General features: G+C 43.3%; 1 protein-coding gene across 3 annotated transcripts in view; it reads left to right on the forward strand.

Annotated features, from left to right (window-relative positions):
* LOC106599532 (glypican-5) overlaps positions 1-26076 on the forward strand; it is a 258504-nt gene extending 232428 nt beyond the window's left edge. For 2 of the 3 annotated variants that reach the window (XM_014190814.2, XM_014190815.2), the window contains one exon: positions 25855-26076. In XM_014190814.2, the coding sequence (XP_014046289.2) occupies positions 25855-26033 (179 nt within the window). In that variant the 3' untranslated portion in view covers positions 26034-26076. The remainder of the gene's footprint in view (positions 1-25854) is intronic. The other variant, XM_014190816.2, reaches the window with a different exon arrangement.
* Positions 26077-27205: the final 1129 nt, after the last annotated feature.

The raw sequence follows: 27205 nt of genomic DNA on the forward strand, positions 1-27205 counted from the left end.
TTCTCTAATCCTCAAGAAAGACAGAGGCACACATAAATATTGGTAGAGATTGGGCTTGGGGCAGGCATAGAGCGCTAGCACACACACACATAGAAAAATGAGAGTGTCTGTCTTTCTGTTCTTTCTGTTCCTGGTGGATACATTAGGCCTAATGTGACACTGAGGGTCCTTCAGAGGCTAACAGGCTAATTAGCTAGCCAAATGAATAGCCCCTTCAGAGGACTAGCCATACAGCAGTCCAGTCCCTCCCCGGTTATTAGAGTTAATAACGATACGCTGCACGCCACGTAATGGGACAGACGCGCTAGCCTCCGAGGGTAAGGGAGAGAGGGCTCATTAAAGAATTACTGATCTGTTTTGCTGTGTGTCATTGTGTCGTCATGGCTATTGTTGGTTGAGGTCCATGCAAACAGAGTGAGAGAGCGCGAGACTCACACACACACACAAAACATGTGACTTAGCTTGGTTGTGGTCCATGCAAAAAAAACAGTAACACACAGACACACACATCAAATCATACGTGACTAGGCCTGGTTGCAGTGGCATGTACTGTACCTTCTATAGCCTGAAGAAGGGCCTAATAAATGATGACATCAACATAAGATGTTATATTACACAATACATCGTCCCCATAACAATACAATAGGCAAATGGAACCTGCCTTTCTTGCGGAATCAACATTGCTATTCTTGCAATGTAACCAGTTTAATATGTACACTCAGTGTAACTCCCATGTCAAACAGATTATCAAAGCAAATGATCTTCACAGCACTTTCCCTCTCCTTTGGGAAGAGTGGATTGATTACTTCAGGCACCTTCTATATGGTCTGCAATGCGTTCTGCCATGACAGCCCAATGTATCATTGCCATTATTTCTCTCCGATGTGACATGGGTAATGTAGTGATCATGAGAATAACATCGGGCCATTATAGACGCTGTGTGACTCACAATGCCACTACTGATCTAGTTCATGAAACGAACTGCATCATCTAATCGACTACACACACACACACGCCCAGGGCCATACATACAGTAACTAGGTCCCCAAGTGTTTCCTGGTCAGGTTATACGGTCAGGAAAAACTCCTGGTCCTATGATTTTGATTGGATATGCCCCATGGCTGTTCATCAGAAAACTCTGAGAAGCATTCTACATACATTGCGTTTCATGCATTTGAAACAAGCCTAGTTAGCTATACTGTGAGTACTGTGTGTGTGTGGTATAATACAGTGGAACAGTATATAGTATACTGTAACCCAGGGAGTGGTTGTGATGAGCAGATTGCAATGAGAATAAGAACCTGACGCTGCAAATACTGAGGAGCGAAAGGCGAGATGGAGGCGAGAGGAAGGAGAGATGGAGGAGAGAAGAATGAGAAAGAGGAGAGTGGAGATGGATGAGAGAAAGGGAGGAGGAGAGTAGTAGAGAAGAGGGTAGAGCTGAGTAGATTAGTAGAGAGAGGAGTCCTTACCTTTCTCTCTCTAGCCTACATCGCTCCTTCTTTCTCCATCTGTTGCCTGAATTACTGTAATGTCTGTATTACTGTAATATCTGTATTACTGTAGTACAGCTGTATGTAGTATTATCATTTCCCAGTATAATCCCTAATGTGATACGCAGAGCAGTGTGTGTGTGTGTGTGTGTGTGTGTGTGTGTGTGTGTGTGTGTGTGTGTGTGTGTGTGTGTGTGTGTGTGTGTGTGTGTGTGTGTGTGTGTGTGTGTGTGTGTGTGTGTGTGTTTGAGAGCCTTTGCACATATATATATGTGAATGCATACGTCCATCCGTTTGTGTGCATTCATCCTTGAAACCCCTACACCCGTATATGTGTGTGTGTAATCCTTAGATAGGGTAATCCTGTCTGCTATGACATCACAGGGCTCAGGGTTCACTGGATGTTGATTAGGCCTGTAATGAAGTCCGTACTGTACAGGAGCAGGGGAGGGTCAGGAACTACCAGCACTGCCAACCCAAACCACACACACACACACACACACACACACACAGATGGACACATGCATTCACATACATACGTGCACACACACACTTCTCGATGGCTGCAGCACTTCTCAAACAACACACTGCAGAACACAGAGAGAAAACTGCCAGGAAATCAACCTGACGCATCACATAAGGGCTGAAGTACTGGTAGAGGAAGAGACAAAACAACTGTCTTCTTACACAAACTTTATCAATGTGCAATCTGTTGAACAGAACATTCATGCAACTTGGGAAAAATGCTTGTTTTTTGCCTTCTTATAGATTGTGAAGCAGCGCTTGAGTTGTGATATGCGCTCCCCTGTCTGTGCAGGCAGCCCACAGCAAGGCAGGCAGGTGTAGCCACCGAGGTGTGTGTGTGTGTGATAGTTTGCCCCGACCAGGGCAGAGGAGGCATGTAACAGGGAATGTAATAGCTATTGATTGGTGTATTAGCAGCGTGGCGCTGTGATAGGCTTTCTGCTGCCAGGGACAAAACTGGATCAGTTTCTCACCTCTCTGACAGTACACTGAGAGACACACACACACACACACACACACACACACACACACACACACACACACACACACACACACACACACACACACACACACACACACACACACACACATCCCTCACAGTAGACTGCATGGTATCCCAAACCGGTGTGTGCTCCTGTGCCCCTGTTTGTGTGCTTGCATGTGTATGTGACCGGGAAGATTTACATTTACTGGCCATTTGAGAAATTTACCAGACCCACCCACGTTGGTCAGAATGAAACTCATGTAATGATGCAGCCAATAAAATGTTTTCAAACATTTGCCAAAATGTAATTCCCGGGGAAACACCATTCTAAACAGTGCACCTGGAAAAACACAATTTTAAACAATATGCGTGGGAGCGGTCCCATACGTGTCAGAGATGAAAACCTCCATTAGAAACTTAGAGGGGGAATCTAAAGATTCACCAACTAGGATGGGTTGCTAATATGACTAGGATAGTGCCTTTGGCTTCTGGACAACGAAGGAAAGTTGATGTAAAACCAATAGAACAGGAGAAATAGCATAGCGGTGGGTCCAATAGGAAAGCAATTGGAAATACATTTTCCAATTCTATACAAAATCATTCAAAGTACTTCACCAGAAAGCATAACTTAGCCACAGAGGAATCGAGGATCATTAGCTTCTAAAAAATTCATAGCAGTGGATTGTTTCAAATCACAAGCTCGTACACTCTAAGAATTAGGGCTTCAAGGGTTCTTCGAAGATCCTCATATCTTCGAAGAACCTTAGTGTTCTTGGCACTGAACATTGCCCCTAAAAGGTTCTTCCAAGAACCCTATAGAAGGTGGGGATCATCAAGGAACCTCCTTAATTCGTAGTGGTTCTTGCAGGAGCCCAACTGAAGCATTTGAATTTGAAAGGACAGCAGGTGCAGGCACTTAACTGAAAAATGTAAAGATCTACTCTAAGTTAAGGTTTGTCCCTTGTATGATCTAAATTGATATGGTTTTATGATGATACCCTCTATCTTTCCATATTTGTGCAAATTCAATGGATATAAATCAAATCAAAGTGTACTTGTCACGTACGCCGAATACAACAGGTGTAGACCTTACAGTGAAATGCTTACTTACAGGCTCTAACCAATAGTGCGAAGAAAAAAAAGGTGTGTGTGTGTGTGTGTGTGTGTGTGTAGGTAAGTACAGAAATAAAACAACAGTAAAAAGACATTTGAAAAATAAGAGTAGCAAGGCTGTATACAGACACCGGTTAGTCAGGCTGATTGAGGTAGTATGTACATGTAGGTATGGTTAAAGTGACTATGCATATATGACGAACAGAGAGTAGCAGTAGCGTAAAAAGAGGGGTTGGCAGGTTGTGGGACACAATGCAGATAGCCCGGTTAGCCAATGTGTGGGAGCACTGGTTGGTCGGGCCAATTGAAGTAGTATGTACATGAATGTATAGTTGGTGACTATGCATATAAGATAAACAGAGAGTAGCAGCAGCGTAAAAGAGGGGTTGGGGGGAGGGGGGGGCACACAATGCAAATAGTCCAGGTAACCATTTGGTTACCTGTTCAGGAGTCTTATGGCTTGGGGGTAAAAACTGTTGAGAAGCCTTTTTGTCCTAGACTTGGCACTCCGGTACCGCTTGCCATGCGGTAGTAGAGAGAACAATCTATGACTGGGGTGGCTGGGGTCTTTGACAATTTTCAGGGCCTTCCTCTAACACCGCCTGGTGTAGAGGTCCTGGATTGGCAAGTAGCTTTGCCCCAGTGATGTACTGGGCCGTACGCAGTACCTTCTGAAGTGCCTTGCGGTCGGAGGCCGAGCAATTGCCGTACCAGGCAGTGATGCAACCAGTCAGGATGCTCTCGATGTTGCAGCTCTAGAACCTTTTGAGGATCTCAGGACCCATGCCAAATCTTTTTAGTTTCCTGAGGGGGAATAGGCTTTGTCGTGCCCTCTTCACGACTGTCTTGTTGTATTTGGACCATTCTAATTTGTTGTTGATGTGAACACCAAGGAATTTGAAGCTCTCAACATGCTCCACTACAGCCCCGTCGATGAGAATGGGGACGTGCTCGGTGCTCCTTTTCCTGTAGTCCACAATCATCTCCTTAGTCTTGGTTACGTTGAGGGATAGGTTGTTATTCTGGCACCACCTGGCCAGGTCTCTAACCTCCTCCCTATAGGCTGTCTTGTCGTTGTCGGTGATCAGGCCTACCACTGTTGTGTCGTCAGCAAACTTAATGATGGTGTTGGAGTCGTGCCTGGCCATGCAGTAGTGGGTGAACAGGGAGTACAGGAGGGGACTGAGCATGCACCCCTGGGGAGCTCCACTGTTGAGGATCAGCGTGGCAGATGTGTTGCTACCTACCCTCACCACCTGGGGGCGGCCCGTAAGGAAGTCCAGGATCCAGTTGCAGAGGGAGGTGTTTAGTCTCAGGTTCCTTAGCTTAGTGATGAGCTTTGAGGGTACTATGGTGTTGAATGCTGCGCTGTAGTCAATGAATAGCATTCTCACATAGGTGTTCCTTTTGGCCAGGTGGGAAAGGGCAGTGTGGAGTGCAATAGAGATTGCATCATCTGTGGATCTGTTTGGGCGGTATGCAAATTGGAGTGGGTCTAGGGTTTCTGGGATAATGGTGTTGATGTGAGCCATTACCAGCCTTTCAAAGCACTTCATGGCTAAGGACGTGAGTGCTATGGTTCTGTAGTCATTTAGCCAGGTTGCCTTTGTGTTCTTGGCACAGGGACTATGGTGGTCCGCTTGAAGCATGTTGGTATTACAGACTCAATCAGGGACATGTTGAAAATGTCAGTGAAGACACCTGCCAGTTGGTCAGAACATGCCCGGAGCACACGTCCTGGTAATCCATCTGGCCCCGCAGCCTTGTGAATGTTGACCTGTTTAAAGGTCTTACTCATGTCGGCTATGGGGAGCGTGATCACACGGTCGTCCGGAACAGCTGATGCTCTCATGCATGCCTCAGTGTTGCTTGCCTCGAAGCGAGCAAAGAAGTGATTTAGCTCGTCTGGTATGCTAGTGTCACTGGGCACCTCGCGGCTGTGCTTCCCTTTGTAGTCTGTAATAGTTTGCGAGCCCTGCCACATCCGACGAGCGTCGGAGCCGGTGTAGTATGATTCAATCTTAGCCCTGTATTGACGCTTTGCCTGTTTGATGGTTCGTCGCAGGGCATAGCGGGATTTCTTGTAAGCGGCAGCTCTACCCTTTAACTCAGTGCGAATGTTGCCTGTAATCCACGGCTTCTGGATGGGGTATGTATGTACAGTCACTGTGGGGACGACGTCCTCAATGCATTTATTGATAAAGCCAGTGACTGATGTGGTGTATTCCTCAATGCCATCTGAAGAATCCCGGAACATGTTCCAGTCTGTGATAGCAAAACAGTCCTGTAGTTTAGCATCTGCTTCATCTGACCATTTTGTTATAGACCGAGTCGCTGTTGCTTCCTGCTTTAATTTTTGCTTGTAAGCAGGAATCAGGAGGATAGAGTTTATGCTATAAGAGTATGTTGAAGGCTAGCTGTACTGTGTGCAGATGACTGAACTGCTCACTTTTGTGTCTGCAGGTATACAGACGAGAAGGCATGCAAAGTTATGTAAATTGGTATGTTATGCAGATGACATGTACCATCCTCCTCCCTTACCTCTTCAGTGAAAATATTAAACGATAGATGGTATCATCATCAAACAATATAAACTTATATCATACAAGGGACAAACCTTATCTTAAATTGAGTAGGTCTTTACATTTTTCAGTTAAGTGCCTGGACCTGCACCAGCTGTGCTTTGAAATTCAAATGTTTCAATTGGGCAGTTAGGTTCCTGCAAGAACCACCACCAATTAAGGAGGTTCCTTGATGAACCCCACCTCCTATGGGGTTCTTGGAAGAACCTTTTGTGGGCAATGTTCAGTGCCAAGAACACTAAGGTTCTTCGAAGATATTTGAGGATTTTAGAAGAACCCTTGTTGAAGCCCTAATTTTTAGAGTGATTGGAAGTACTTGGCCTGCTACTCGGAAATGTAGCAAAGTGTTTTCTTTCTTTACATCCGTTGCGAATGATAACATATTCAAACTTTAGTTCCTCACAGTAAGCTACAGTATTTTAAAAGTCTTTTCAACAATCGGCCCCTCGATAATCACCAATCCTTGGTGTGAAAGAGCAATGGAAGTTATGGTCTTACTGCTGCATTGGCCTATGGGTTATAAGTTCCATGCGCTCATTTCTTTAGCCGCCAATGGATCACGGTGTATCAGTGTCCATGTGGCGCATTTACATTTTAATTAAGATTTTTATGATTAATCACGTGAAAATGATTTTGAGAAACGAAACCGTTATTATTGAAATGAAACTGTTCCATGACAATTTGCATATGAAAGTGATGACTTGCATGCAGAACGGTAGAAATGATTGGATAAATTGTAAGCTTCCACAAACTTGACACTCCTGTGCTGCCTATGAATTCTTTATAATAAAATAATTGTTTCCATGGTCGGATTTTACCTATAGGCTACTTTGAAGCAAGGTACGACATGCCTCAATATGAAATAAAACATTAGTATTTCAACCAATGAAGTATGTTTTCAAAATGCATCAAGCCCCTGGCTCACTTTGTAAAGTGGTGGGTGATGCGCTGATAGCCTGTTGCCTGCACTTGAATTATGAATGGGAGGTGCGCTTCAGTTACCAGTTGAGAAAATACACACAGGCCAATTTAATTCCTTTGAATTATGCAAATTAACCTATAGACTGATAAGCATGACGGTCAAATGTATTTGCATCGATTTGGTGTTTCAATCAATTATTTAACAATGAAATCGTTTTTCTCCTGGTCGTTTTGGCGGCAACAGGCCCAATTGCCTGCTTACAGAAACCCTGGTGTGTGTGAAGCCTGTTTGTGTGTGTCTAAGTATACACAACACATAATCAGTGTGTGCATTGGTGTTATGCGCTTAACGGCACATACCTTAATATATGTAATGCGCCAGAGAGTGTGTGTGTGTGTGTTCTCTGACTATGTGTGTGTCTAAGTAAACATATGGAGGTGTGCTGGCTGAGCTGAGCAGAAAGCGCCGATTCAGCACAGCTCCTCCGTCTTGCAGCAGCAGCCTGGCGGGTGGTGTTCTCAGAGACACTCTCATCATGGAGCTTGTCAACCACTGTTTGCCTGCCTGCCTCCACGTCTCCCTAGATGTACCTGCGCTTATTTTGTTAAAGCCCTTTTATCGCTGGCCTGCCTTGTAGTAATCCTTAATCCTGCACCATCATTACACCTGCTGCTGATGGTGTGTGTGTGTGTGTGTGTGTGTGTGTGTGTGTGTGTGTGTGTGTGTGTGTGTGTGTGTGTGTGTGTGTGTGTGTGTGTGTGTGTGTGTGTGTGTGTGTGTGCGCTGAGACTCCTCTACACAGCCTGGGGATAACACACTATGTATGTATCATCCAGTGTTTTTCTGCCAGTGTGTCTGTCAGCATGTCTGTAGAAGCAGCAACGTGATAATTCTAGTTTATTATGAAACAGGGAGGGCTGGGAACGATCAAACAGTTTCTATCAACAACAGCTATCAGCTGTAACACCTCCCTGAACTACAGTACAGTACTGTCGTCCTCTAGGACTGGAACTACAGTACTGTCGTCCTCTAGGACTGGAACTACAGTACTGTCGTCCTCTAGGACTGGAACTACAGTACTGTCGTCCTCTAGGACTGGAACTACAGTACTGTCGTCCTCTAGGACTGGAACTACAGTACAGTACTGTCGTCCTCTAGGACTGGAACTACAGTACAGTACTGTCGTCCTCTAGGACTGGAACTACAGTGCAGTACTGTCGTCCTCTAGGACTGGAACTACAGTGCAGTACTGTCGTCCTCTAGGACTGGAACTACAGTACTGTCGTCCTCTAGGACTGGAACTACAGTACTGTCGTCCTCTAGGACTGGAACTACAGTGGAACTACAGTACTGTCGTCCTCTAGGACTGGAACTACAGTACAGTACTGTCGTCCTCTCGGACTAGAACTACAGTGGAACTACAGTACTGTCGTCCTCTAGGACTGGAACTACAGTACAGTACTGTCGTCCTCTAGGACTGGAACTACAGTACAGTACTGTCTTCCTCTAGGACTGGAACTACAGTACAGTACTGTCGTCCTCTAGGACTGGAACTACAGTACAGTACTGTCGTCCTCTAGGACTGGAACTACAGTGCAGTACTGTCGTCCTCTAGAACTGGAACTACAGTGCAGTACTGTCGTCCTCTAGAACTGGAACTACAGTGCAGTACTGTCGTCCTCTAGGACTGGAACTACAGTGTTTCATCTGGGCTCTTTATATTGAAGATTTAGGATCTTTGCAATAACGTGACACTTCCTACGGCTCCCATAGGCTCTCAGAGCCCGGGAAAAAGCTGAAGGATATCGAGGCAGGCTCTGGCTGAAACACATTATCGCGTTTGGCAAGTGGCCGCTCAGAGTACTGTGGGCTTAGGCGCGTGTCCGAGTCGACCGAATGCTTTATTTTCTTTCCTCTGTTTACCTAAATGCAGATTCCCGGTCGGAATATTATCGCTTTTTTACGAGAAAAATGGCATAAAAATGGATTTTAAACAGCGGTTGACATGCTTCGAAGTACGGTAATGGAATATTTAGAATTTTTTTGTCACGAATTGCGCCATGCTCGTCACCCTTATTTACCCTTTCGGATAGTGTCTTGAACGCACGAACAAAACGCCTCTGTTTGGATATAACTATGGATTATTTTGAACCAAACCAACATTTGTTATTGAAGTAGAAGTCCTGGGAGTGCATTCTGACGAAGACAGCAAAGGTAATAACATTTTTCTTATAGTAAATGTGACTTTTCTGAGTGCTAAACTTGCTGGGTGTCTAAATAGCTAGCCCTGTGATGCCGGGCTATCTACTGAGAATATTGCAAAATGTGCTTTCACCGAAAAGCTATTTTAAAATCGGACATATCGAGTGCATAGAGGAGTTCTGTATCTATAATTCTTAAAATAATTGTTATGCTTTTTGTGAACGCTTATCGTGAGTAATTTAGTAAATTCACCGGAAGTGTTCGGTGGGAATGCTAGTCACATGCTAGTCACATGCTAATGTAAAAAGCTGGTTTTTGATATAAATATGAACTTGATTGAACAAAACATGCATGTATTGTATAACATAATGTCCTAGGGTTGTCATCTGATGAAGATCATCAAAGGTTAGTGCTGCATTTAGCTGTGGTTTGGGTTTATGTGACATTATATGCTAGCTTGAAAAATGGGTGTCTGATTATTTCTGGCTGGGTACTCTGCTGACATAATCTAATGTTTTTCTTTTGTTGTAAAGCCTTTTTGAAATCGGACAGTGTGGTTAGATTAACGAGAGTCTTGTCTTTAAAATGGTGTAAAATAGTCATATGTTTGAAAAATTGAAGTTTTTGCATTTCTAAGGTTTTTGAATAACGCGCCACGGGATTACACTGGCTGTTACGTAGGTGGGACGATTTGGTGCCACCTATCCTAGAGAGGTTAAGTAACACTGACAGTAAGGCTGTGTTTATACAGCCACCTGAAGAACGCAAATCAGATTTTCTTTCTATATCCAATCTTTTTTTTCTGACTGTCAGTCAATGACTCAATCAAATGTATTTATAAATCCCTTTTTCCAACAGCAGTTGTCACAAAGTGCTTATACAGAAACTGATCCTAAAACCCCAGAGAGCAAGCAATGCAGATGTAGAAAGGCAGGAACCTAGGAAGAAACCTAGAGGAACCTGGCTCTGGGGGTGGCCAGTCCTCTTCTGGCTGTGCCGGGTGGAGATTATAAGAATGCATGACCTTTAAGGCCAGATTGCTCTGCAAGATGTTCAAATGTTCATAAATAATAATAATCAGTGGTTGTAGATTGTGCAAGCGGTCAGCACCTTGGGAGTTAATGTCAGTTGGCTTTTCATAGCTGAACATTTAGAGGTCAAGACAGCAGGGTGGTCTGGTGAACAGGTAAGGCTTCCATAGCCCCATGCAGAAACTGTCCGCTGCATGACCAGTTGGACTAGGGACGGGGACAGTCAGGAGTCGTCAGGCCAGGTACTCCTGAGGCGAGAGAGAGAGAGTGTGGCCCTGTCCAAAGTTACCCCCGGACAGGGACAACCAGGCAGGATACAACACCACCCACTTTGGCAAAGCACAGCCCCCACACCCCTAAAAGGATATCAACAGGCCACTAACTTACTACCCTGAGACAAGACCGAGTATAGCCCACAAAGATCTCCCCACCACACGAGCCCGAGGACAGGAAGGATGGAAGAGCGCGAGCAAGCCAGTGACTTAGCCCCGTAATAGGGTCAGAAGCAAGGAATCCCACTGGAGATAGGGGAGCCGGTCAAGCAGAGACAGCAAGGGTGGTTCGTCACTCCAGTGCCTTGCCATTCTCCTTCGCACCCCTAGGCCAGAAGGATGGAAGAGCGAGTGCTAGCAAGCCAGTGACTCAGCCCCTGTAATAGGGTCAGAGGCAGAGAATCCCAGTTAAGGTCAATCATAGGACTTACTGAAGAGATGAGTCTTCAGTAAAGACCTAAAGGTTGAGACCGAGTCTGTGTCTCACATGTATCAGCAGACCATTCCACAAAAATGTAGCTCTATAGGAGAAGGCCTTGCCTCCAGCTGTTTGCTCAGAAATTCTAGGGGAAAAAAGGAGGCCTGGGTCTTGTGACCATAGCGTACGTGTAGGTATGTACAGCAGAACCAAATTGACGAGATGGGTAGGAGCAAGTCCATGTACTGCTTTGTAGGTTAGCAGTAAAACCTCAGTCCTAGCCTTAACAGGAAGCCAGTGTAGGGAGGCTAGCACTGGGGTAATATGATACTTTTTGGGGATTCTAGTCAAGATTCTAGCAGCAGTATTTGGCACTAGCTGAAGTTTATTTAGTCCCTTATCCGCGTATCCGGAGAGTAGAGCATTGCAGTAGTCCAATCTTGAAGTGACAAAAGCATGGATTAGCTTTTCTGCATCAAATTTGGACAACAAGTTTAAGATTTTTGCAATGTAACAAAGATGAATAAAGTCTCCTTTTGAAATATTTTTTATATGGTCGTCGAAGGAGTAACACCGAGGTCCTTCACAATTTTACTTCTGACGACTGTACAACCATCAAGATTCATTGTCAGATCTGACATCTTTGTGTCTTGGGACCTAGAACTAGCGTCTGTTTTGTCTGAGTTTAAAAGTTAAACAAATTATGGCATCCACTTCCTTATGTCTGAAACACAGGCTTCCAGGGTAGGCACTTTTGGGGCTTCACCATGTTTCATTAATGTATAGCTGTGTATCGTCTGCATAGCAGTAAAAGTTGACATTGTGTTTCCAAATGACATTACTAAGAGGTAGAATATACAGCGAAAACAATAGTACTCCTAGAATGGAACCTTGAGGTACACCAAAATGTACCATTGATTTGTCAGATGACAAACCATCCACAGAGACTAACTGATTCCTTTGCAACAGATAAGATCTAAACCAGGCAAAAACCGATTACGGTTTCCAATCTTTCCAAAATAATGTGGTGACCGATAGTGTTGAAAGCGGCACTAAGGTCTAGTAGCATGAGAATAGACGCAGAGCCTTGGTCTGAAGCCATTAAAGGTCATTTACTGTCTTCACAAGTGCGGTTTCAGTACTATGATGCGGTTTAAAACCAGACTTTCGAGCAACAGGTTTTTCAAAAAAGATTGAGAGGAATGGGAGATTTGATATAGGACGATTTTCCGGGCCACTTTAAGTGAGTTTGGTACACATCTGGGAGTAGTTTTATTATGTTCAACATAGCAGGGCCAAGCTCTTTCAATAGTTTAGTTGGAGACGGCTTGAAGGTTTAGAGGCCATTACAGTTTCCATTAATATTTTGAGGGATACATTATTAAAAAACTTGTTTACATTTATGCGAGATCCTGGCAGTTCTGTGCAGACTTAGGACAACTGCGTTTTGGAGAAATAGCCATATTCAAGGAGGAGTCTGTAATTTGTTTTCTAATGATCATGATCTTTTCGTCAAAGAAGTTCATGAATTAATCACTGCTGAAGTGAAAGCCGACCTCATTTGGGGAATGCTTGTTTTTATTCACCTCAATCAGGATGAAAAAAATAGGCTGATTGGGCAGAAGTGAGGGATTTTCGACATTGCACGGTACTGTATTTCAACGCTAGTTGGAAGACTTCCAATTTGGTGGAGAGCCATTTCCGTTCAAAATTTCTGGAAACTTTCTTCAGGGCTCTGGTATTTTCTATATACCAGGAAGTTTGTTTCTTGTGGCACATTTTTGTTTTTAGCGGTGCGACTGCATCTAGGGTATTACGCAAGTTAAGTTTAGATCCTCGGTTAACCAATTTTTATACATGGACGTCCTTCGGTAGGTGGAGGGATTCTGGAAGGGCATCAAGGAATCTTTGGGTTGTTTGAGGATTTATAACGCTTTTTGATAATCCTTGGTTGGGGTCTAAGTAAATTATTTGTTGCGATTGCAAAAGTAATAAGATGGTGGTCCGATAGTCCAAAAACTAAATCCAGGTTATGATTGTGGCAATGCGTAGGTCCCAAGACATGTTGGAAAAAACTCCAAAAGCCTTTTGGAATGGGTCTTTTTCACTTCTCCATGTGAATATTGAGGTCACCAAAATGTGAATATTATCTGCCATGACTATAAGATCCGATTGGGAATTCAGGGAACGCTGTATATGAACAAGGAGGCCTGTAAACAGTAGCTATAAAAAAAGTTATTGGGTAGGCTACGTGACTAGAGCCTCAAAAGACAAAAAACTGTTTTTCATAAATTGACATTTGTTATCAAATAAATGTGCAACACCTCTGAATTTGCAGGATGCGCAGGTGATATGGTCACTAATGTAACCAGGAGGAGAGGCCTCATTTAACGCCATGTTTCACTCAGGACAATCACATCAAGTTTATGATCAGTGGTTAGTTCATTGACTATGACTGCCTTGGAAGTGAGGGATCAAACATTAAGTAGTCCTATTCTGTGTTTTGAGGTATTATCACGGTCTCTTTTAAAAATGACAGGGATGGAGGTCGTCTTTGTTCCAGTGAGATTGCTAAGGCGAACACCGCCATTTTTAGATTTTCCCGACCTAGATCAAGGCACAGACACGGTCTCAATGGGGAAAACTAAGCTGACTACACTGACTGTGCTATTGGCAGACTCCACTAAGCTGGCAAACTGGCTAACAGCCTGCTGCCTGACCTGCAACATATCTCATTGTGGAGCTAGAGGAGTTAGACAGGGATCTATGTTGATAGATAAGATAAGCACACCCCTCCAGCAAGGATGCAGTCCGTCACTCCTCAGCAGGCCAGGCTTGGTCCTGTTTGTGTGTGAGTCCCAGAAAGAGGGCCAACTATCTACAAAATCAATCTTTTGGGAGGGGCAGAAAACACTTTTCAACTCTGCTGTAGAGCTCATCACTCCCCCTAACTGGGAGAGGGCCAGAGACAATTACTCGATGCCAACACATCTTTCTGGCTAATTTACACGCTGAAGCTGTTGCGCTTGGTGACCTCTGACTGTTTCATCCTAACATCGTTGGTGCTGTCGTGTCTTTGGCTATGCCAGATTAAGTGATAGGACATGCTATTCTATAAAATCATTTCTCTGTAATTAATATTACCTGATTAAGCTAATCATGTAAATGTAATTAACTAGAAAGTCGGGGCACCACGGAAGAACGTTTATAGAGCCGTTATCTTCCGAATAAACTCTTAAAATACTTAGTAATATTTTACATCGATAGCCGTCATCTTAATCATCTTATTTTCAGTCTCATAATGAAAGTTGTAAATTCTTGGTTATCTTCACGAACCCTGGCTAACAAGTTGAATCAGCAATACAAAATTGGGTTTAATTATTTATTTACTTAATACCTAAACTAATCACACAGAATTACATATACACAAAAGACATTTTATGTCATACAGAAAACGTCCCTGGTGGACGGAGCCGACATTTGTTACACAAAGGAAGGGGGTTGGCTTAAATGAAAGAGCGGGAAGACTTAGGAACAAAGAAACAGCAGCTATGCTATCATAAATACATTATCTTATGCATTCTAAATTACCGCCCATTTGGAAAAGGAAAATACAATAAATATTTACTCTGAGCTGCGCTTCTGTAGATTGGTCGTAGATGCTGGCCGGGTTGGCCAACAGATCTTCCTGTCCTCGGAAGAATGTCAATGGTGGTAAAGTGGATACGTGGTGGTATCTTCGTCTGTGGTTGTTAGACTGGATCCGTCGTCCGTCCTTTCCTAGCCCACGTCTACAGTGGCCGCTGCTAACTCAACGGCTAGGAAGTATCACTTCTGTAGTGAATAAGCTCAAAGTTCATACCATTCGCCACCAAAGCTCACGCCGAGGTTGGCTTAGTTCTGTACTTGACATGTGTGTCCTTCTAATGTAGAGGCTGCAGACCTCACGTACTGGAACATGTGGTTATCTTTTCGTCAAAGGCTTATATAGTGGAGAGGGGGAAGGATGTGTTTCATCGTTTATAACCCCTGTCTCTTCACAGGGGCGGGCCACTGATCAAGCAGGGCACTTTCCTTATGAAAACCCAATTCTCTCATTTGGAAGCTAAAATTGCATTTAATCTCCTAACAAACAATTTCAATATCAAACATTCCAATTGCATAACAATTCCATGTGACTCTGATAACTAGAGGGTGTATACTTTCCCAGGTACAGTTTATGTTGTCCAGTCATCAGTCATAATGTCTCAGATGACAACCGAACTGACATCCATACTCATTACGTTCCAAAGCATATTTCCAACTGGTTTTATTACCAAAATATGGTTCCTTTTCCCCATTTGTTTGATGTTCCCAGACTCTCTATATTTAACACAGGCTATTCAACAGTACTTCAATAGGGACAGAAAGAGAGGGGAAGGGAGAAAGGTATTTATGGGGGGGTCATAAACCTTACCCACAGGCCAACGTCATGACAGTGCCGATGTACATAACAATATCCCTATACTCTCTACACTCGGCAGTTTTAGCTTCACCCAGCACCATCTTCAGATCAGCCTTTACGTCGGTAGCTCTGCACCCTGGTAAACAGCGTATGATCGCTGGATGATTATTTTTTTAAAGTCTAATATTGCGGGTAATGGAGTCGCCAATGACTAGGGTTTTCAATTTGTCAGAGCTAATGGTGGGAAGCTTCAGACCCTGTAATGGGCTCAGACCCTGTAACGGGTGGAGGAGAGACCTGAGAAGGCTCCACCTCTGGCTCCAACTCATTGGTTAGTAGGGAAAACCGGTTGAAAGTTTCTGTCGGCTGAATGACACTGGTTGAGCATGCCAACAGCATTTCTTTCCAGAAGCCTTGAGAAAATTGTCTGGCTGCATGGACTGTGCGTGGGGGATTAATAGTACTATCTGTACTTACTGGTGGCAGAGACACTGAATCATCCTTTCCTACACTTAAATTGCCCTTGCATAACGATTGCGTCTAAAGTTAGGCTTGCAACTCGGCTATCCTCACCATAAGGCGATAGTTCTCCTGTATATTATGAGTACAGCGACTGCAATTAGATGGCATAATGTTACTACTTAGCTTTTTTGGTTGGTAGAGGTCCCATAGAACCATGTCCAGATATAGTGTCTGGGGTGAAATAGTTGAATGACAGAAGTTGAGAAAGGACAAAACTAAGACCTTGGTAAATTTTGATTAAACGTTTGATTAAACGGTTATTAAAAGTCAAAAGCGCAAAGTCTGGCATGTAGCCAAGTTGCAACAATCAGCTCAGCAGCACGGAGACAACATGGAATTGAAGTTCGTCACACTCAGTTTTACATGTGAACCAGATCAGGTTTGCGCTGTCACACTGATGTAGCCTCTGAAGTACAGTAGCACACAGATGCAATGCTCATTTCCTGTCACTGTTCCTTTAGATTTTGGGTGGTTGTCATGGTAACAGCAGGTCATGTGCATAAAAAACACTTGGAGGATCGGGTTTGTATCAGGATTCAGATCCACATGGAGGTGGTATTAACTGGAAATTCCAGGTGTTTTTTTGCTGTAAATGTTTTGGGAAAAGCTCAGATAGGTATCAGATATGCAAATAATTGGCAAAAGATCTGAATTGGACTGCCTGTGTAAACGTAGCCTAACAATGTCTCAGTCGTCTTAGGCTGCGTTTACACAGGCAGCCCAATTTTGATATTTTTTTCACAAATTGGTCTTTTGGCCAATCAGATCTGCTCTGAAAAAGATATGATGTGAAAAGATATGTGATTGGTCAAAATCCAAATTAGTGGAAAAAGATCAGAATTGAGCTGCCTGTGTAAACAAAGCCATTATGGTATCGGTTGGTGGTTGTTGTTTGTGATGATGCATTTATTCAGCCCCCTGCTGAAACGCCAGATTGAATCTTAGCAAGGTGTTCTGCTCTCCATTCCTTCTCTCAAACCACCCCTCTCTTCCGCTATCTCTCTCTTCCTCCCTCTCTCCATCCTCATTAGAAGGATTTTAGAGCGAGACAGATGAGCCAGCTGAGTCCTGCCCTATCTGTTAGCCTCTTAAGATAACCATTATTATCTCTCTCTTTCAATTACATTTAATTTAAAATGCTTTATTGCCATAACAAAGATACTTGTGTTGCCAAAGCAATCATTTCACACGATATGTGTGTTGCCAAAGCAACAAGGTTATACAATTCAACATAAAATACATTTCAGTCTTGGTTTCTTTCTCTCTCTTCCATTTTAGTCATTTAGCAAGACACTCTTATCCAGAGCGATTTAGTGAGTGCATACATTTTTGGATTTTTCCATGCTGGTCCCCTGTGGGAATCGAACCAACAACCCTGTTGCAAGCATCATGCTCTGCCAACTGAGCCACACACTACCTCTAACTATCTCGACCTCGATCTCTCTTTCTCCCTCTCTCCATAGCATTAATATTGTCTGTCTTGTTTTCACTGCGCTTTCACCTGACATGTTCATCCCTGGAGTTACAATAACACATTCATGATTACCTCTTATACCTCAAAGTTTTTATAGTTTACTTTTCTCCTTTTGATATTAATGTGTTGTATCTCTCATTCTACACATGTTCTCCTGAAGCGACGTTTGGCAACTCAAATCAAACATCCACTACTTCAAGAGGAATTCACAATTTCCTCCCTCAGACGTTCTCAGACAGAAGCCCCCTAAGAGGCTTTAGTTGTGGAGCTCAGCTGAAGGAGAGAATTAACAGAAAAGAGAGAGGGAGAGTGGTAGAAGTGGAGAAAGAGAGAAGGGTGACTGAATGAAAGAGAGGAAGAGGGAAAAGAAGAGAGGGAGCAAAAGAGGAAGGGAGAAAGAGAGGAGTGAAGGTCTGTCTGTTTTCAGCACCAGACCAGACTTTAACCTTTTAGACTGCTTCTTTGTGCACTGGGGTCATGGCTATGCCCTCACTTGTATGACTTGACTGGGAAGGCAACGTGTGTGTGTGTGTGTGTGTTCGTGCGTGCATGTGTTTGTTTGAATTGTACGTGTGTGTGTGTGGGCCATCACGTTTGCACATGAGTGTGTGAAATAGCAATGCTCTGCAGGTATAAATCTGCCCTTGCAGTGACCTGAGCATGTTTCATGTACAGGGATGAAATGATGAATGCTCTGAAAGAGGAAAGGGAGAGGAGAGAAACAGTTCTTTCCACTGTGAGGGTAATGGGAAAAGTTTGCACACAGAATACACAGTAGTACAGCTAACTCTATTCTTCTGGTTGGATGTTGCACACACACGTATGCACACACAAACACACACACACACTAAATGTGTATGCTAAACCATAACCTTGTACCTCAAATTGATTTCCCAGTGGAATGCGGTTACTCGCTGGTGGACTTACCATTAGGTAGAAGAGGCAATTGCCTCAGGCCTTACATCATCAAGGGGCCTCATGAGCTGGGCATTAAAAAAAATATATATAAAAAAATGTCTGCTTGAGGCCTCCCCATGCTCCACTCAAGGCATAATAAATAATACAAAAATCCCCATCAAAATGTGTCAGTTTAAGCTAGAGATATGTTTTTTTGCATGGGCTGCATCTCAATCCACCACATTCGCCAATGTCGGATTTCCTCATCTACGGTGGAAGGTGGCCGATCAGGAGACATCCCAAAAATGTCACGGGACTCATCTGAAGGTTACCTGGTACTGGGCCAAAACATGTATGGAAGTGAATAGATAATTTCCAAGTATGGGTAATTCCACAGGAAAAAAGAACACTCAGAGTCCAACATTTTCTCAAAAGGAAGTATATCTGTTTTTCCATGTAGTGAATCTGTTATTCAATGCGTTTCTATGGGCTAATGGCAGTAATGCCAAATTCAATGTTTCATCAAATACATTTTGTATGTTTTTTGTAATACCTAGAGGGGTCCTAAAATTCTAAAACAACTGGCTAAATGATGCTTGAAATGACCATCTTAAAAATCCATATGTTTGCTTAGTAGAAACACTTCCCTGGCTCTTAGACTCTAGAGGAAGACAATGCACATTTCTTTAGTAAAAACACAGGTGCGTTGATTATACTGACATAGTCTTTGAGGCAGAGGACATGTATGTGTAGCCAATGTATCTGATGCTGTCTGGCCAAAAAGATGATGGCATGTCATACTCTTTTTGGCCAGACAGCATCAGATACATGGGCTACATACAGTAAGAAAGAGTGGCGCTGTTTCGCTCGCTTGTATGCTTTCTCTGGTGATAACCTAGTTTTTAAAGTGATTTGTTTGACAATCAGATTAAAACCACATGACTCCTTGTGTTCATGGCATAATAACTCATTTTTCAACAGGAAAATGACCCAACACACCTCCAGGCTGTGTAAGGGCTATTTGACCAAAAAGGAGAGTGATGGAGTGCTACATCAGATCACCTGGCCTCTACAATCACCGGACTTCAACCCAATTGAGATGGTTTGGGATGAGTTGGACTGCATAGTGAAGGAAAAGTAGCCAAAAAGTGCTCAGTATATGTGGGAACTCCTACAAGACTGTTGAAAAGCATTCCAGGTGAAGCTGGTTGAGAGAATGCCAGGAGTGTGCAAAGGGTAGCTACTTTGAAGAAGCTAATATATATTTTGAGTTGTTTAACAATTTTTTGGTTACTACATGATTCCATTTGTGTTATTTCATAGTTTTGATGTCTTCACTAGTCAAAATAAAGAAAAACCCTTGAATGAGTAGGCGTGTCCAAACTTTTGATTGATCCTATTCGTGTGCGTGTACAGTAACAATGTGTAGACTACGTTATCAATACAAAATGGGTCACCCTCAGTAGGTACAAAATTGAAGAAAAATATTTTCTAACGTTTTATACAGTATTTGATCTACTATAATAAGGACGCTTGTCCAACGTGTCTTCTAAGAGCTTGTCATCACTAGTTTTGCACTGCTTGTTAGCACTTTTCTCTCATCCGTTCACATCACTTACTGTATACTGATGGATATTGGTTATTGATGTTATGACTGTTCTGGAGGATTCCCAGTTTGTTGACTATCAGACGACCAAAGACAGGAGAAAAACGCTTAATATATCTACAAAATAAAAATGTTCAGTGTGTAGAAAAACAATACTGTATATCAAAACTCTTGACATAGCATCCAGGGCTAAGGAAGTGCTTCTTTTGGGAAAGATAAACCCACGTCTTACAGAGGTGATCTAAGAGAGGTAGATGATACTGTAGTAGAGACCGGGGAGAGAGAGAGAGAACGATAGAGGACAGAGAGGGTTAGGGAGAAAGAGAGAGCGTGGTGAGAGAGGAGGAGCGGAAGAGAGAGGAAGGAAAATTAGAAAAAAGAAAGATGGAATATTGTGAAAAACATTACTGTGTCTTTGTAGTTAGCTTTATGTGTAGTGCCTTAAGATGCTCAGGCCTATGGCTGATATTGAAGTGTCTTCTCTTTCAGCCTCCTAACCAGATGCATCCCATTCATTCTAGTAGAAACAACGACAGCAGTCTGATTGGGGATAAGTGATGCTATGTCGATCTTTGTCTATTGTGTTCAAAGGGAACAATAACCATTGGCACTTAAGCTTAATTTCCCTCCTCTCTCCAACCCTCAGCTTCTGTGACAAACATACAAATGCTAAGGTTTAAAAAAACTCAGATGCTAAGGTTTTAAATAACTCACAGATGATAAGGTTTTAAATAACTCACAGATGCTAAGGTTTTAAATAACTCACAGATGCTAAGGTTTAAATAACTCACAGATGTTAAGGTTTAAATAACCCACAGATGCTAAGGTTTAAATAACCCACAGATGCTAAGGTTTAAATAACCCACAGATGCTAAGGTTTAAATAACCCAGAGATGCTAAGGTTTAAATAGCCTACTGATACTAAACAAATGCTTACTTATGGGCCCTTCCCAAAAACGCAGAGAGAAATAAAAATAGAGAAATAATAGAAAAGTAAAACGCGTACTAATAAAAGTAAGAATAAATACACAATGAGTAACGATAACTTGGCTATATACACGGTGTACCAGTACCGAGATAATATGCAGGGTTACGAGGTAATTGAGGTAGATATGTAGATTTAATTAGAAATAAAGTGACTGATAATGAACAGTAGTAGCAGCGTGTGTGATGAGACCAACAAGTTAGTACAAAAAAGTTCAATGCAGAGAGTCTGGGTAGCTATTTGGTTAACTATTTAACTAACTATTTAGCAGTCTTTTGGCTTTGGAGTAGAAGCTGTTCAGGGTCCAGTTGGTTCCAGACTTGGTGCATCAGTACCGTTACCGTGCGGTAGCAGAGAGAACAGTCTATGACTTGGGTGGTTGGAGTCTGACAATTTTTAGGGCTGGAGTCTTTGAACATTTTTAGGGCCTTCTGTCACCGCTTGGTCCCAGTGATGTACTGGGCTGTACACTCTACCCTCTGTAGCGCCTTCCGATCGGATGCCAGGCAGTTGCCAAACCAAGCGCTGATGCAGCCAGTCAAGATGCTCTTAATGGTGTAGCTGTAGAACTTTTTGAGGATCTAAGGACCCATGATAAATCTTTTCAGCCTCCTGAGGGGGAAGAGGAATTGTCGTGCCCTCTTCACGATTGGGTTTGTGTGAGTGGGCCATGATAGATCCTTAGTGATGAGGACACAGAGGAACTTGAAGCTCTCGACCCGCTCCACTACAGCTCTGTCAATGTGAATGGGGGCTTGCTTGGCCCTCCGTTTCCTGTAGTCCACGATCAGCTCCTTTGTCTTGCTGACGTTGAGGGTTAGTTTGTTGTTCTGGCACCACACTGACAGGACTCTGACCTCCTCCCTATAGGCTGTCTAATCGTCATCGGTGTTCAGGCCTACCACCGTTGTGTCGTCGGCAAACTTAATGATGGTGGAGTTGTGCGCGGCCACGCGGTTGTGGTTGAACAAGAAGTACAGGAGGGGATTAGGCACACACCCCTGAGGGGCCCACATGTTGAGGGTCAGTGTGGCGGATGTATTGTTGCCTATCCTCACCACCCGGGGCAGCCTGTCAGGAAGTCCAGAATCCAGTTGCAGAGGGAGGGTCCCAGGGTTGTTAGCTTAGTGATGAGCTTGGATGGCACTATGGTGTTGAACGCTGAGCTGTACTCAATAAACAGCATTTGCACATAGGTGTTCCTCTTGTCCAGGTGTTAAAAGGGCAGTGTGGAGTGCATTAGAGATTGCGTCATCTGTGGATCTGTTGGGGCGGTATGCGAATTGGGGTAGGTCCAGGGTGTGTGGGATGATGGTGTTGATGTGAGAGATGACCATCCTTTCAAAGCATTTCATGGATAAAGATGTGAGTGTTACGAGGCGATAGTCATTTAGACAGTCTACCTTGGCGTTCTTGAGACTATGGTGGTCTGCTTGAAACATGTAGGTATTACAGACTGGGTCAGGGAGAGGTTGAAAATGTCAGTGAAGACACTTGTCAGCTGGTCAGCGCTTGTTCTGAGTATGCATCCTGGTAATCCGTTTGACCCTGCGGCCTTGTGAATGTTAACCTGAACCTCTTCAGCGTCTCATTCCGTCAGCGGGATCAAAACCCAGCGAAAAATCATATCGCCATTAGCATAACAAAATTTAATAATTTGAAAAAAATATATATTTTTTTTTATTCGTTTTATAGATACACCTCTCCTGAATCGACCCACGTCGTCCGATTTCAAAAAGGTTTAACAGGAAAAGCAAATCATTAGATTATGTTAGAGGAGTCCATCGTAAAAAGCAGCAACATAGCCATTTTCCGACCAAACACATGCATCACAAATAACCAAAAAACAGCTAAATGCAGCACTAACCTTTTACAAACTTCATCAGATGACACACCTAGGACATCATGTTACACAATGCATGCATTCTTTTGTTCAATAAAGTTCATATTTATATATGAAAACAGCATTTTACATCGGCGTCTGACGTTGACTAACTATTTTCCCGTCAAATGCATCCAGGGAATCAGTGCTACATTTTACTGAATTACTATTCGAAAACATTTTTAAAATGTAATATTGTCATTCTAAGATTTATAGATGAATATCTCTTGAAAGCACCTGTCATACCAGATTTAAAAATAACTTTACTGGGTAATCACACTTAGCGATAAAAGGGGATGCGATACTCAGAAAATGAGCAATTAAATACAGCTCGGCGCCATCTTGGAACAATCGCATTTCACATCTAATGTTGTATAATTTATTTTATTTATTTTTTTTTATTTTTTTTTGGTATAATATTGTCAATAATCCCTTACCTTTAGTTGTCTTCATCAGAAAGCACTTCCAGGAATCCCAGGTCCACAACCGATGTATTTTCGGTCGAAAAAGTCCATCCTTTATGTTCCATTAGCTTGCTGATGTTAGTGCGTCCGAAGGGCATATCCAACTAATCTGCCTTGCGCGCCACAGTGGTTTCGAAATAATAGTTTTTTTTCACATTTAGGTTCGTTCAAACATGTCAAACGTTGTATAACATAAATCTTCAGAGCCTGTTTCAACAAGAGAGCCAATAAGATTCGAGGGGGACGATTTCAATGTGTTTCAAAACGTTTCCAAAGGTGGGGGTAGACAGGGCCGCGGCGTCATAATGGTGATGGCCCTCCGCTGTGACCAATTTCAACGCGTCTCATTCACTGAGTTTCGACAGTAGAAGGATCAAAACACTTTGTAAAGACTGGCGACATCTTGTGGAAGCAATAGGAAGTGCTCAATAAACGATATCTCACGGTGTGAATTATAGGCGACGATGTGAAGTTGAGTCCACAATTCAGAATTCCACTTCCTGGTTCAATCGGTCTCGGGGTTTTGACTGCCATATGAGTTCTGTTATACTCACAGACACCATTCAAACAGTTTTAGAAACTTTAGGGTGTTTTCTATCCACAGGTATTAATTATATGCATATCCTAGCTTCTGAGTCTGATTAGTAGGCCGTTGAAAATGGGCACGAATTTTTTCCAAAATGCGCTGTGGCGTCCCCTATCCTAGGGTAACGTCAAGAGGTTAAAATTCTTATTCACATCGGCGACGGAGAGTGAGATCACACAGTTGTCCAGAACAGCTGGTGATATCATGCAGGTTTCTGTGTTGCTTGCCTCGACGACAGCATAGAAGGTATTTAGCTCGTCTGGTAGGCTCATGTCACTGGGCAGCTTACGGCTGGTTTTCGCTTTGTAATCCGTGATTGTTTGCGAGCGTCAGGCCGGTGTAGTAGGATTCGATCTTACTCCTGTATTGACGCTTTGCCTGTTTGATGGTTCGTTGGAGGGTGTAGCGGGATTTCTTATAAGTGGCCGGATTAGTGTCAATGTACTCGTTAATAAAGCTGGTGACTGATGTGGTAAACTCCTCAATGCCATCTGATGAATCCCGGGAACATATTCCAGTCTGCGCTAGCGAAACAGTCCTGTACCCTAGCAGCCGCTTCATTGGACCACTTCTGCATTGAGCGCGTCATTAGTACTTCCTGTTTTTGCTTGTAAGGAGGAATCAGAAGGATAGAGTTATGGTCAGATTTTCCAAATGGAGAGCAAGGGAGAGCTTTGTATGTGTTTCTGTGTGTGGAGTAAAGGTGATCTAGAGTTTTCTTGCCTCTAGTTGCACACGTGACATGCTGGTAGAAATGAGCAAAGACAGATTTCAGTTTTCCTGCATTAAAATTCGCCGGCCACTAGGAGCGCCACCTCTGGATGAGCTTTTTCTTGTTTTCTTAAAGGCCTTTACAGCTTGTTTAGTGCAGTTTTAGTGCCAGCATCGGTTTGTGGTGGTAAATAGACAGCTACGAAAATATAGATGGAAACTCTCTTGGTAAATAGTATGGTCTACAGCTTATCATGAGGTATTCTAACTAAGGCGAGCAGAACCCTCAAGACTTCCTTAACATTAGAGATTGCGCACCAGCTGTGGTTAACAAAGAGACACACACCTCCTCCCTTTGAGCTTACCTGACGCTGCCGTTCTTTCCTGCCGATGCATAGAAAAACCAGCTAGATGTACAGTATGTTATACATGTCCTTGTTCAGCCGCGAGTCTGTGAAACAGAACAGTTCTTCAGGTTCCGTTGATAGGATATTCACAAACGGAGCTCGTCCAGTTTTGTTCTCCAGTGATTCTACGTTTGCCGATAGAACGGAGGGTAGAGGCGGTTTATGTACTCGCCGACGTAGTTTCATCAGGGTTCAGGCACATCCGTCTCTCATACGCCGCCGCCGCCTTTTCTGTGTCTCGAGGATAGAAAGGAGCGATCAAGAGAGGGATGTAAAGACATGAGATGGAGAGGGAATAAAAGGGAAAGGTGAAAGGTGCGAGACGTTGAGAAAGGACAAACTTTGAGAGAGAGAGGAAGAGGGGAAGTGTTACAGAAAGGAAAATAAAGGAAGTGAGGGATTAGGGCAGTTGAGAGAGAACTCTTCATTCAGACAGCTTTGGCTCACAATGAGCTGATGTCAGCAGGAAAGTGGAACCTGTGTGTGTGTGTGACCAGGATGGACTAGGTGGCTGGTGCCCATTCTGAGGGCTGTCCATCATTAGGTGCTGGAGATTAGACAGCTAGTCACCCCTCAATCAGTGTGTGTGGTGGAGTTGGGGGGAGGGATGGGGTTATGTACAGTATGTTTGTATAGGTGTGTGGGGTTGTGTGGTTGCATAGAGGCCTACAGTACATTTCAATTAATCATTACACTTCCATTCAACTAAGGTTAGGAATGAGCGCTGGTGATTGACAAAGTTAAAAACGACTGTGAATGTCTTACCTTGACTTATCTTGTTCTCTCTCTGTCTCTCTCTCTCTTCCTCTCCCTTTCCCTCCCTCTCTCCTCCAGTCACTGATGGTCGACCAGGGGGGTCCAACAATGATAAGCCTATAGGCAGTAAGCCAGGAGGTCGTGCTCCCCCGGTGGTGAGGGTGAGGGGTGCAGGGTGCCCCCCTGCCTGCCTGTCTCTACCCATGGCCCTCACCTTGCTCCTGGCCATTCTGGCTCTACAGTGGAGCCTGCTCTGAAAACACAGCATAATGCCCCTACTGGCCTGGCCCCCTACTGGCTGGGGGGGGGCGCAGCAGTGTGGATAAGGACATTTGTAGGGGCGGAAAGGGATTGTGTTTCCTCATAGAGACGTGACACACACACTCATACACAGGCAGATTGTGCCGGTACTCTGCCTGCTGCTTCCTGTGTGTGTATGCTGTGGACTGGAGTGTGTGTGTCCAGGCACTAGCCTCCCTCCACAGCTCTATTGCTCTCTGCTTTAAGAATGCACTCATATCTCTATCAGAGGATGGACTACCACGCAGGACTTCTGGGCCTCAATATACAACACACTCATGCGCATGCTTGCACACACAAACACTAACACAGGCAAGCATGTATACACACACACACACACACACACACACACACACACACACACACACACACACACACACACAAAAGACACGCTGGCACCCTTTAACACACACACAACTTTAACCTTTCTGCTGCTGGTTTCTATGTGGTCAGCTACAGAACTTGCCTCTGTAGACACTTTGCCTCTTTAGCCAATCTTGTCCTGGGTTTTAAAGTCATTAGGCAGAGTTCACTTAATTTTAAAACTCTCAACTGTTTATTTTAATACATTTAAGGAATGCATGTTAGTTTATTTTAATACATTTAAGGAATGCATGCTGGATTAATAAAACAATCACCTTTTACCAGGCCAGCATATCTGATTGGATACGCTCTAATGATCATACAAGTGCCTTCAGAAAATATTCACACCCCTTTACTTTTTACACATGTTGTGTTACAACCTGAATTTGAAGTTGATTAAATTGAGATTTTGTGTCACTGGCCTACGCACAATACCCTATAATGTCAAAGTGGAATGATGTTTTTAGACATTTTTACAAATTCATAAAAAATGAAAAGCTGAAATGTCTTGAGTCAATAAGTATTCAAACCCTTTTGTTATGCAAGTCTAAATAAGTTCAGGAGTAAACATTTTCTTAACAAGTCATATAAGTTGCATGGACACTAATAGCGTTTAACATGATTTTGTAATGACTACCTCATATCTGTACCCCACGCATACAATTATCTGTAAGGTCCCTCAGTCGAGCAGTGAATTTCAAATACAGATTCAACCACAAATACCAGGGAGGTTTTCCAATGCCTCACAATGAAGGGTAGATCGCAA

This window comes from Salmo salar, chromosome ssa03 (genome assembly GCF_905237065.1).
Source record: "Salmo salar chromosome ssa03, Ssal_v3.1, whole genome shotgun sequence".
In the NCBI taxonomy this organism is placed as follows: Eukaryota; Metazoa; Chordata; class Actinopteri; order Salmoniformes; family Salmonidae; genus Salmo; species Salmo salar.